The sequence below is a fragment of the Amphiura filiformis genome, chromosome 11 (genome assembly GCF_039555335.1).
Source record: "Amphiura filiformis chromosome 11, Afil_fr2py, whole genome shotgun sequence".
Lineage (NCBI taxonomy): Eukaryota > Metazoa > Echinodermata > Ophiuroidea > Amphilepidida > Amphiuridae > Amphiura > Amphiura filiformis.
The window spans coordinates 38,250,272-38,263,558 of NC_092638.1; the positions used below are offsets into that span (position 1 = coordinate 38,250,272).

At 37.2% G+C, this 13,287-nt stretch overlaps 1 protein-coding gene across 2 annotated transcripts in view; it reads right to left on the reverse strand.

Moving 5' to 3' along the window:
* LOC140164815 (alpha-2,8-sialyltransferase 8B-like) overlaps window positions 1-13,287 on the reverse strand; it is a 119,810-nt gene that overhangs the window by 101,553 nt on the left and 4,970 nt on the right. The window contains exons 2-4 of one of the 2 annotated variants that reach the window (XM_072188185.1): window positions 11,358-11,414; window positions 9,682-10,233; window positions 246-2,569 (exon numbers count right to left, since the gene is read on the reverse strand). In XM_072188185.1, the coding sequence (XP_072044286.1) occupies window positions 2,269-2,569; window positions 9,682-10,233; window positions 11,358-11,414 (910 nt within the window). In that variant the 3' untranslated portion in view covers window positions 246-2,268. Of the gene's footprint in view, window positions 1-245; window positions 2,570-9,681; window positions 10,234-11,357; window positions 11,415-13,287 lie in introns of those variants that run through there. The other variant, XM_072188184.1, reaches the window with a different exon arrangement.

Below are 13,287 nucleotides of genomic sequence, written 5' to 3' on the forward strand. Positions count from 1 at the left end.
TAAAGATACAAGCAATTAAATAGACAAAGGTCCAGTTTTAAAAGTGACAAACTGGCCTATACAAGGCGCAAAAAGATTCCAACAAGCGCAGCAAAGAGACTACACAGTTTTTTAATGAAGCGTTATTTAAAGCAGTTTTTATTTCAGTTTTTACTTCTCTGTACTTTTCATAACTTTCATTTTATTTATCAGTTGTTTTGTTTCAGTTTTCTTTTGTTCCTTTTCTTTTAAATTAAAGCCAACCGCATAAATTAGCCATTCACCACTCTCAAACCAGATGTCTAATCTGTGGAGTTTTGAATAGGCCAGTTTGTCACTTTTAAAACTGGACCTTCGTCTAATCAAATGCTTGTAACTTTGCTTCTTGAAGTCATAATGTGGTGCCATAATGTGCAGGATTAGATAGTGCATCTAGTAAAAAAACAAATTTAACCCAATATTGTTCAGTTAGGAAATTGTGATAATTTATCCAAGTGTAAGGATATTTTATTGGCGCAGTATATTACAGGAGTGTACTACTGCATCACAAAACACATGCAAAGTCTGATATACTTATACTAGTACTCTCGCAGTTTGTTTGTGCAATGTTTGATATACTAGTACTGTCGCAGTTTGTTTGTGTAAAGTTTGATACTAGTACTCTCGCAGTTTGTGCAACATTTGATATACTGGTACTCTCGCAGTTTGTTTGTGCAACGTTTGATACACTGGTACTCTCGCAGTTTGTTTGTGCAACGTTTGATATAATGGTACTGTCGCAGTTTGTGCAACATTTGATATACTGGTACTCTCGCAGTTTGTTTGTGCAACGTTTGATATACTGGTACTCTCGCAGTTTGTTTGTGCAACGTTTGATATAATGGTACTGTCGCAGTTTGTGCAACATTTGATATACTGGTACTCTCGCAGTTTGTTTGTGCAACATTTGATATACTGGTACTCTCGCAGTTTGTTTGTGCAACGTTTGATATACTGGTACTCTCGCAGTTTGTTTGTGCAACGTTTGATATAATGGTACTGTCGCAGTTTGTTTGTGTAAAGTTTGATACTAGTACTGTCGCAGTTTGTTTGTCAACGTTGACTGTACTAAAAAGTATCCGAACACTTAAAACAAGAGCCATATCTTAAAGACAGTCAAACAACTAAATTGCAAAATAAAGTAGTCGATAGATGGAGACTTTTGTTGTGCTTTAATACTTTGATACCTTATTGCGCACGATGCCATTTTATTCTACTAAATAAGCTATACTCATTTGAATGACGAGTTTGAGAAGTGGCAAATTTAGATATTTCCTCCTTCAAGGCGATTTCTGCTACCTATTGTTACAAGTTTAATAAGGACTGATGAACGCTCACTCCGATATGATCAATATCTGCGTGCTTCGAGGAAAAAGTGCAAGAAACAGAGTGTACTTCATTTTGCAAATATATTACCACTTTTGAAAAGCTCTCTTCTTTATTCAATTTCATATAAAATAAAGTCGTATCAAACCAAATGACGTATCAATATACGCAGAACAACATGCTTTTTCTATCGACAACTTTATTACTTTGTAATTTAGTTTTAATGACTTGTTTTAAGTGTTAATTCAGATATTTTTTTGGCGCAGTATAGTTCAAGAAAGGGGTGAATTTGGAATAGGGCGTAACTACACATGACTTATTCATCTGTGACCGTGGGCGTAACTGACTGATAGCTGGCCTCAATATTGCGTTCGGAATCCAGCGAAATATGTTATAAGTTTCCCCACACGGACCTGAGTGTGCCAATCCTATTTGTGTGGACATCTAAGGCCTCGTATCCATAGGCTGTTCCCTTGTGGCGTGTGCCCTTGTTCCGTGTTTACTTTTTCCCATGTGACCTGCCACACAGACAACGAACCTTTGTTTTGCTTAGTGGCCGCTGCGGTTCGTTGTCTGTGTGGCAGGTCACATGGGAAAAAGTAAACACGGAACAAGGGCACACGCCACAAGGGAACAGCCTATGGATACGAGGCCTTAAAGTCATCTCTACTATGACTGATGTACATTAATATAGAGGTTATCCGTGTTCTACAAGCTGCATATCCTATCAACGACTGCTATACCTTGTTTAGGACTTTCAAAAGAAGTACCTGCATGTGCAACCATGAGTGTTTCAAAATAGCCCGCCAAAGTCATGCAGGTAACTCCGAGGTCGTGCATTGAATTGGTTTGAATGAGGAATACTCCGGGAATCAGCGCCTTTTGTTAGAAGTCACACATGAGTGAAGTGGATATAAACCTCTATTAGCGGTTTTGTTCAAATAAGTCATCATTTTTGTTTACATACCTCCTACACGCTGATGTTACCAACCGAATTGCACCAGTTCTATTCAATTCGCTTAATAATGAATATTCGTAATTATATGCGTGAACTGAATCCGATGTAAAGTTAAATTTTGCAGTATCATAGTAATGATTAGAGAGAGTTTTGTTGTTCTCGTCCTTGTAAAATGGATAAAATCCATACAAGGATATTCTGTTACAAATAGCATTGGCAAATGTTAAGCCGATTAAGCCACTGGTAGGGCGAGATATATTCCAGATTCTGTATGAATGAGAAGAGAATTAAAGAGAGATTATTAGTAACCCCTGTTTGTTCACGAAATACGGGAAAATAGGGGTAACGAGTTTATCCTGACATGAATTATATTATCTTCCTCTTCCGACTTATTCGTAACTTTGTTCAAGGAATTTAGTTTGATAATCTTACTGAAAAATAGGCCAGTTTCTTCATTGCTTTTTTTAAAACAGTGCAGCCTAGAAGCGTGTGAAGTATGCGAGCGAGGCTAATAGGATATCACGCATGTCATGTTACGCAGACACGCGCGTGTTAGGACTATACAGGTAATACGGGAAATATTACACAAATATTGAATGTTTACGAGTTCAATGGTAAGAATATTTTCATGAGGTGAAATTAATAGAGGAGCAGCCTGTAGAATCCGTGACCATGGTGACTAAATCATAGAACAAAGGTTTGAGAGTCATTTTGGGATCTTTGATTGATTCTGAATAAATTTAGCTTGGGCTCACCTCCTGAAACTTCCGGACATTCCGGGGAGGGGTCAATCAAGGTCACATGGGGTCAAATTTTCAGAATGCATATCTCTACATTCAAGAGATGAGTGAGCTTGAGACCAAACATCCAGACGTGTTCCAGAAATTCTCCAATGTCATTCGCCGCAGTAGTCAGTGTTGGGCAGGCCTCAGTCCAGATCTAGTAATCGAACAGACATTAATGACTCATGAGATCACTAAAGAGTACCGGAGGCTTAACACGTGGAAGCGGTATGAACGAAGAGCGGCGATCACTAGACGATATCAACACCCATAACATCTGACTATAACAATGCCATGCAGGAATTCAATTACCTCTATTAAACACTGCAAGTGAGCAGCATAAAGATTCAGCTGAATAAAGGATCAATAGAGATACATCAGACCTATCTATAGTGAATGGTATTGTGGCTGATGCTGATGTAAATGTTCATGAGTATGAGTCCGTTGGTATGGAAATCATAGCTAATCATAGCCAAAATGCATGACCAACCAGTCTTTTAAGTATCATTCAAGCGCAAAGACAAGGCCAAAACCCTTGGACTCGTTTTCTGTATCAATTGCTCCAGATCAGACCATTGACACCACCCTCTTATTTCAGCGGTTTGTAGTAGTGTGAAATATGTGAGCTTTCAATGCAAGAGGTTATGAATTACGACCTCAGTTCATTTTCTCCCAACTTGTTTGAGGCTAGAAACATTTTCCAAGAAGCAGATAAGCCTGAACTAGCTACAACTAGTACTAGTATTACTGAACATTCAAGCAATGTGATGTCGGGTGATTATGAAGTCCTCAAAGAATCTTATCCAAAACCTGATCATTACGTCCTTGATGGAGGATCCTTGTTGCATCGAGTACCATGGGAAATTGGAGACAGTTATGGGGTGATTGCACAGTCATATGCAGACTTAACTGTTCGCTATTATGGATTGACTACTGTGGTCTTTGATGGGTATGGTGGAGGTCTGGCCATCAAAGACAATATACACCAACGGCAGAATGTCCATCCAGTTGTTTACGCAAAGACGGAATTTTCAAAAAAAAGATGACTTCTTGTCAAGAGCTAGCAATAAGTAAGGGCTAATTGATCTCATTACAGATGAACTGAAGAACATAATGCCTGGCGTGAAATGTGAGCAATGCATCAGACGGTACAGATGTAGAATTTTTTAGAGCGGCGGTAGAAAGCTACCATTGACATTACAACGTTGATTAGTGAAGACACTGATCTTTTAATCCTGGCTCTTTATAATTATGCAGATACACATGTCAGAGAACTATACTACCGTTTTGAAAAAACTAAAGGCAATCTAGGTGAAGATTTATGGTACCAGCTTCTCTTCATCCACACATTTACCGGGTGTGATACAACCTCCAGGATTTTTGATATTGGGAAGAAATCGGCCTTCCAAAAGATTGTTTTGGTAGCAAGGCTATTGACTGTTATGTTAGGCACCAATGGGGAGAGTTCACTTGCAACCCTGGCTACAACATATTTGTCAAGAAGTTAACATCTGTAAAAACGTTTGTCACTCCTGAACCTTTGCCGCCCACAGCATCCTCCACCAAATTCCACATTTACTAACCAGATTATGATCTGGAGGGACCGACAATGGTATCTATGGATGTCATGGGCTGGCATGACTGGGGTGGAAAATAGACAACGACCAGATTGTTCCGATCATGACTGACATGAAGGCTGCCCATATACTCAAAATGAGCCACTGTAATTGAAAAACTGCCCACCTCGCTGCAGCTGCCGAAGATACGAACTACCATGTCATGCTGGAAGTGGACCCTGCCAAACTCACTCATGTGTTAACCCATACAGCAATCAAATAATGGAAGATGAGAGGCAGAGTGAATGATGTACTGTAGCTAACTAACTCAACTCAAAATGATCAGATTTTTAGTCTTGCCTGAGTTAGGGATGTCATATGATATTGGAAATGAAGGCTTGTAGCGAAACGTCATCTTCACTATGTGCCTATATGTCCGAGTCAACTCTTTTCCAAATTGGACTTATTACAAGCCAATGGGATTATGTCTCTACCTATTTTTGACTAGCATGATGCAGTCATGTCTACAGTAGAATTCATCTCGACCTTTGCAGGACTTAAACCCCATTAAAAGCTATTAAACCAAGATAACACTCATTGAAACAGCTCAACGGATTAAATCGGATCTTCTCTGGTTGTGCACAAGTGTCTGTTTTACATGTGCGATATCGCAATAAAGCTGGTATTATAGCTTCAGTTGGGTAACCGATTATAAAGGAAACGAAAGGAAACAATGGTATGTGTACCTTTGTTCACGAAATGAGACAATGGCGTGCTTTTTGTAAACCAGCATTCTTGAAAATGAGCAACATAATGATTGTTGACTTAACACTGTTTGGAAATAATTTCTTCATATTTTTGGTGTTATTTGTCGTTTACATATCCTTCCTAAAACACAAAAGTGCGACCCTCTCCAAACACCTAAATTAGCTAAAAATTTAGGACATGTTACAAAACTATATTTTCTAGAATTTCATAGAATAATTTAAATGTAGCTTGTACCGTTTTTTTGTGGCATCCTTCAGAACGGAGCGGTCCGTTACCAATATAGCTCAATATTTTCGGTCAAATCTCCATTCAATTAACACGGGGAGTTGGCTAGCTATGAGCTAGCTATGCTTTGCCCTCACTCATATTTTACAAAAGTGCGACCATTTCTGAACATCTAACCTAGCTGTAATTTTAGGTCATATTGTTAGAGAAATATATTTGCTAGAAGTTTGGAGAATAAATTAAATATTGGCTGGTTATTTTTCACACAGTGATGTTAACTAGGCAAGTGTCCATTCTTCCAACATCATCATTTGTAGAGGTCACGCGTCAATGGTGAGAGCACTGTGTATTGTGTATAGGAAAACGGACAGTAACTGCAGTATGGCCAATTTATGACAGCCAACAGTTGACCTGCCTATTGTGTCTTGCCAATTTTGTCATGCCAATATTGACTTTTCTGTTATAATTGCTGCAATTGGGCAACCTATTTCAGCTTAACTACGAGACTTGTCTTAGTGCTCCTAATGAAAAGAGGGGTATCAACCAACCAACCAATGACGCAACTAACACTGCAGGCACAAATGTTTTACTCATTTTACCAACCTATCAACGTGAGACACATCACTACCAACCTGAAAACGACCCGATATATATACAGTGTAATACAATTACACCATGTTGGACGCTATATTGAATTTTTGGACCCCAAACGTGGGTGTAGATACTTAAATGTCAACTCTTCAATAGATCATTATTGAGTTAAAAGCTATCACCTGAATAATAGGATTTAGGCACCCATTTTGGATTTGTAGCTTATCTGATTAATCTGAACTATTTTTATTAGTCAAATTGGAATCCTTGACCCAAAAAATATGGGTGTAGACACCAAAACAGCAACTCATGGGTGAAAAATAAGTAAATTATAGGTATTTTAAGAGTCTTTGGTGGCCATTTTGGACGCCATCTTGGATTTGTAGGTTACCTGATCACTCTGTAATATTTTTTGTTGATCACAGTAGAACGCTTGACCCCCAAAACATGGGATTAGACACCAAAATTGCAACTCTATGATGAAAAATGAATTAATTGTAGTAATTTTAGCGGCCATTTCGAACGCCATCTTGGATTTTTCGGTTATTTGATCACTCTAAAATATTTTTGTTGATCATGTTAGAATCCTTGACTGACCCCCCAAACGTGGGTTTAGACACCAAAATGGCAACTCTGTGGTGAAAAATAAATAAATTATAGTAATTTAGTAGTAGATGTTTTGGCGGCCATTTTGGACGCCATCTTGGAAAACCACTTTCCGGTAGCCCGATTTTTTATAACTATTTTTTCTGTTATTCCTGAGGTCCCATAGTACCATAATGAGTTAAAACCTTTTGTTGCAATTTTAAGGGTCAAACCGTATATTCCCCCGTCTAGGGGACTGAGGCTACTTTTTAGCCTCCTGCAAATTACCCACCACTTAAATTTTAAACATCATCCTACAAAAGTGTTTTACTGAGGCGGAAACAAATGCATGTTAACAAGACTAGTTTCCTACTTCGGTTCAAAGGTCGAGGTCGCAAACGAATGATAATATAGCTTGGCTTGGAAGCCAAGAGTGCGGAGGCCATTTTTGCAAAGGTCGCGTACGTTAATAATTTGACCTTTAAACGGAAAACGCGCATGATGTCCCCCGACTGTAAAGGATCCTTTAGTTGATAAGAATTCTGCTATCTCATTGGTCAAACATCACTTGGATAAAAATCCGTATTACCTGCGTGCTCCTCATTAATATACAGGCAGGTAATATTTCCCGTATTACCTGCGTAGTCCTGACACGCGCGTGTCTGCGTAACATGACATGCGCGACATCTTAAGCCACGTGCGCACACTTCACACGCTTCATGGATGCACTGTTAGAAAAACAATAAAGAAACTGGCCTACTTTTCAGTAAGATCAAACTAAACTGAGCTCAAAAAGAAACTTATAATTTTTACAACTTGTGAATCACAAGGTCATATCTTAAAATACTGTCAATCAAAATGAACCAAAATTACACACAGGATTACTTTAATACTCTACTCAAAACACATGTCAGTAACCAAGCAGTTGTCCAACTGACACAACAGCAAAATGCACTCTCATGGGACAGCTTCTGGACTTCCTTCACTTTCACAGCCCAACATGATTTGGCACCCAGGACAAAAAATATGTAAGAATGCACACAAGATCCTTGCACAGATGATAAAACGGTGCTGCTTTCTGCTTGTATACACTTTTTTTCATGAAACAGGGCTGGGCTGTGAATGTGGTCCAGGAAGCTGTCCCATGTCAGTGCATTTTGCTGTTGTGTCAGTTGGATAACTGCTTGGTTACTGACATGTGTTAAGAGTAGAGTATTGAAGTAAATCTGTGTGTAATTTTGGTTCAATTTGATTGACAGGATTTCAAGATATGACCTTGTGAAAAATCATAAGTTTCTTTTTGAGCTCAGTTTATATAAATTCCTTGAACAAAGTTTACGAATAAGTCGGAAGATAGTATAATTAATCTTCAGTCGGAAGATAGTATAATTAATCTTCACTAAAGGATAAAATCGTTACCCCTGTTTGTTCTCACAAAATACGGGAAAATATCTACGGTTCACCAGACCGTAGTGTTCCCGTATTGTGAGAACATACAGGGTAAGTATACCCGATTTCATGAAAACGAAGCGAAATCGATTGCTAACTTCAATGGCTGTCTTACATCCTCAAAATCAAACATTCCGCTATGGCATAATAGCAATAGACGAATCCAACGAGTCAAGTCATGGTCAGGATTTGGTCGGCCATATTTGGTTCCCCGCATGTACCAAACAGGTGTTGTGAGTGCCCAATTGGGTGGATTAAACCCGCTTAAATTCGATGTTAGATTCTTTTGTGTTGTAAACTGTCATCATTCTTTTGTCTACGTGTAACACGGGTGAAAGAATGCAGTTCAAAATACCCTTCAAGACCGCATTATTTCACATTTTAGGTGAGATAGCTGGGTCCCCGTCGCGGCTATGGCTGCCATTGAGGAGAAGGAATGCGTGAAATTGGATTCGTCTATACCGTCATGATGTATTAAATGCAATATCATTGCTTCTAGTGTCCGAACACTAAATTTGCACCAAATCACTTACCGTTTAAAGAAACGTCACATTGATATTGCTTACTCCTTATAAATGCGGAAGTAACATACATTTTGATTGGAGGTAAATATCCATATATTCATACTCGAGCCAATCGTTATGATTGTTTTCTATAATTTACGGTGTAGACTCCAACGCATTCTCGAATGAATTTTCGAGTGATGTAAATCAAATTTTATGCTATAAAACATGCAAGCAATAAAATTTACATTTCATCTGCTCTAAACATCACAATCACAATTCGATATAAAGTTCAGATAAATAAGGCCCTAATCATTTCCTAGGAATGTGTTAGTTCCTCTTAATTTCTGATGAAGTCTCATGTTCGCTCGACTCTAATATCCCTCGCTGGTTAGCCAGCTCGAGAAAAATTTGTGCAGATAAATTTTGACACCATTAAAAGCAACAATATTGTACCAGGGAAGTGCAAGTGTTTGGCCTCGAAAACGGGAAAATACCAGGGCCAATTTGTTTTTATACAAACATAGGAACGAAAATTGTTAAATTCGTCGGGTGCATTACATAGTGACGGATGTCAAACACACGGTGTTTTACATAGTGACAGATGTTGATCGCAAATTTATCAAAAATGGGCATCGGGAAAACGTTGAGTAGGTAAATTGTATTGGGCATAGATTACAAACTTGCCATTAATGTTCAGCAATTCATGTGTCTATTAGAAGTAGACCCTTGAAAGATATTTTCAAAACGTTAAAATGTTGTAATATCGTACATCTCACATATGTAATAAATTGCCAACGTTATCCGTGACTATGTCTTGCGCAATTATTTTGAAATGTCAACATCCGTCACTATGGATTTACCGTGATGTGCAGATCCGTCACTATGTAATACACCCGACGAATTGTAGTTATACTCACTTTTCTGTCGGAACTACTAAGTCGGCGGCTGCAAATGCTAAACGTGGTCCCTTTTTATGCTTAGTTCTGTGTAATATATCATACATTGCGCTTAAGTATCCCCGGCTTGTTTTTGTATGTTTCATATACCAAAGAATTGAATTTGCGGGTAAAAAATACAAATTGTCTTGCATTTCCGCTTTTCTAAGTAAATCAGTTCCGTTTGTCAAATTACCAATCATCCAGCCAATTCCTTCCGTATTTATACTCATAATAGTTGTATTAAATCCAACATCATCTATGTATCCTTTTAGTGCACCCATATTAAATCTTAGAACGAAGTCCATGCTATCAATTTCCTTTCCACATCGACTGTTCTGGAGGATTCCACCATTTCCTACAACAGCGCAAGTGTTGAATTTTCGGCTTAATATCCCAAAAGAAAGATCAGTGGTACAATTGCAGAGGAGCATACTGTTCTTCTTTGTTGAGTTAGAATAATTGTCTTGTTCGCCTTGTTTGTAGAAGGCACGAAGTGTTCTACTGACTGGAAGAATCTTCAATATGCGGGGACTGTTTAGAAATACAATGACATATTAGAATTATGCCTACATAGAAATAATAATAATGCAGGGCATTAGGAAATGAATTGGGAGAAAACCTTCTGCTAATAAAATACTATGCTGAGCCACCAGCCTGGATGGCTCACACTCTAGTAATTTCAGATGATTGAGCTCAGTAATTCATCAAAGAATGTCTTCTAATTCATGAAAACAAATAGATAATCAGCTTATCGGATTAAAAGCTTAGAAGGAAGGTCTTGCTGCTCAGCGAGTGTTTGTAATTATCAGAAGGTTTTCTCCAAATTCATTCTCTAATGGAATATTGGGATTAAGGAGTAAGGATAAAGGTATTACGAAGACGATACAAAGTTGAGTTTGGGTGGTGGTCAAGAAAGGAAAACAACATTAAGGGGTGGGGTATGAACGTTTGGACAGTATTTATTGTGGGACATTAGAGCACATCAAACATATCGAATTCTTTTTGAATTCGCAATGTAATACACATTTTATGCCAAATGATTAAAAATTGATATTTTTGATATTTAACAGTACTCGAAGTAAACTTTATAAATCTGATGATTATACTTAAAGTGTATGTAAGTGGGATGAAAAGCCGACGATCAATTGCAAATTTTGATCTTTCGTATTGAAGATGTGGATTTTTTTCCCAAAGCACCAAAAAAAAATGAGATCTTCTATGGAATCTCCCATATGAAAGGTCAAAATTTTCAATTGATCGTCGGCTTTTCCTCCCAGCTACATACACTTTAAGAATATGTCATTAGATTTATAAAATTTACTTCGAGGAATGTTATATATCCAAAATGTGAAAAATATCAAATTTTAATAATTTTTCATAAAATTTGTATTATATCGTGAATTTCAAAAATGAAAATTATTTGATATCAGAAAGACATTCTTCGTATTCAGAATGCAATTCGATATGTCTGATGTGCTCTCATGTCCCACATTCCAGATCCCTTAAGCAGTAACAAAATGAGAACGAGAACAAAATATAAAGTAAAGGAGGAAAGAAATAGATTAATCAGGAAATGTAAGAAAAGGAACGAAGCTAAAATAATGGGAACGGGATAAATAAGATTGAAACGGGACAACACAGGCATAACTGCTTACCGTAATTTATCCATCTCGAAAGATACTTGATCAGGTTGATTAGGTTGACCATGTTTACTGTTTAGAAAAAACCCCAAAAATATTTGATTAATATACAAAGCAGTTTACTTGTTTTTATATTGGACGAAAACAAAAAAATCACTAAAATGTGTTTAAAAAAAATCAGACGTGTTGTATGTGCAGGTCCGTAATTGTACAAGACGATTATAAAAACATTCAATATTATAATGTTTATTGTTTATATATCTCAAATGTAATTCTTGTTCTTCTACAATTATTGTAACGTTTTATTTGCTTATGAGGACGCCCTCAATATTTTTCAAAATTCTGTTTTTACACGATTGTAATGTACTTTAGTAAACTAACGTACCCTGGAAAAATCTAAATTTTAGGTGCTGTAGTTTGTTAACATCCGCAATTTTGAATTAGACGGTTTATTATTACGATGGAAATATTAGTCAAACCATTATGCAATGTTCATAATACAGTACGTACATGGCGTGTGGGACGGTCATACAAACACCAAAGGACCGTACCGTAGCACGACCGACAGAGTGCCAGTTATTGGCGCCATCAGCGTTGATAATAAATTCCAATTTTCTTATCTTTATCTCATAGATGAATGGCCATTAGATCAAATTATACAACGTGTCGGCATTTTTTTGTCACAAGCTTGAATCCCCTCAGTACTTTAACCTGTATGGAATGCGGTGATGCAAAAAATACAAAACGTGGCAAAAACTATTCAAAAGTGGTTGTTGCTGGCATTTGTTTGTCATTTTTTTTGACAAATTTTATTTGGTTTGGTATTTTCTTTTACATAGTTTGTTGAAAGCTGGCAAGCCTTCAAAATGTTCAACTACCTGATATATCAAAATAAAAATGTGTGTTACTTGACAATCAAAATGTCCTTCACAAGCTATGCTCTTCGCCAAACCCATTTAAACTGCACCCGCGCCCTGGCCTTCGCAATCTCAACAGCTGCGCCCTTGTTATTCCGTTTTCCCGTCTCTCTCTGTCTCAAAAAGCTTTCTTCCCATGTGCACCTACACTATGGAATTACCTTCCTGACACTGTATTAAAATCACCATCCCTGGCTGCCTTCAAATCTGCCATTAGTGGCCAGGTGTGCTAGCCATCTCCTCCTCCACCATTTGTTTTGTCTTGTATTTTATTTTTCTCATCCATTTGGTTTAACCAATTTTTGTCTGTCCCTTTTATTTTGTGTTTGGTGTAATTAGGCCACCCTTTAATTTTGTGCATCTTGCACTATTGGGTTCTCACCTGGTCTTTGACACAATTGTTATGAATGAATAAATAAATAAATACATAAATAAATGTCATTTTGTGAATTTGTGGGTCATTTCGTTCAATTATAGAGATTTCACACAATAATATACAAATAAATAAATTTAGTCAATTTAAAAATACACAATTCTAAATGCGGCTTTTGAATGAAGAGGAAACACCAGATATGTACGCTGATGAAATGTTGACAAAGGTTCATTAGAAAACGAATTTGGAGAAAACCTTCTGTTAATAAAATACTATGCTGAGCCACCAGCCTGGGTGGCTCACGCTCCCTCAGTAATTTCAGATGATTGAGCTCAGTAATATATCAAAGAATGTCTTCCAATTCATGAAAACAAATAGATAATCAGCTTATCGGATTAAAAGCTTAGAGGGAAGGTCTTGCTGCTTCACGGGTGTTTGTAATTCTCAGAAGGTTTTCTCAAAATTCATTCTCTAATGTTTCATAAATGGAGTCATAGATTGCATATTTAGTTTAAAAACACTACAATTGTGTTAATGTTGTATAAATTCGTTTAATGTGTCAAATTTGTATCCAAATTATTGTTTTATAAGCTGGCAAGCTAATGCAAATTCGATAATAATATTTATACTTCTTGAAGTATCGAGACTGTATGCT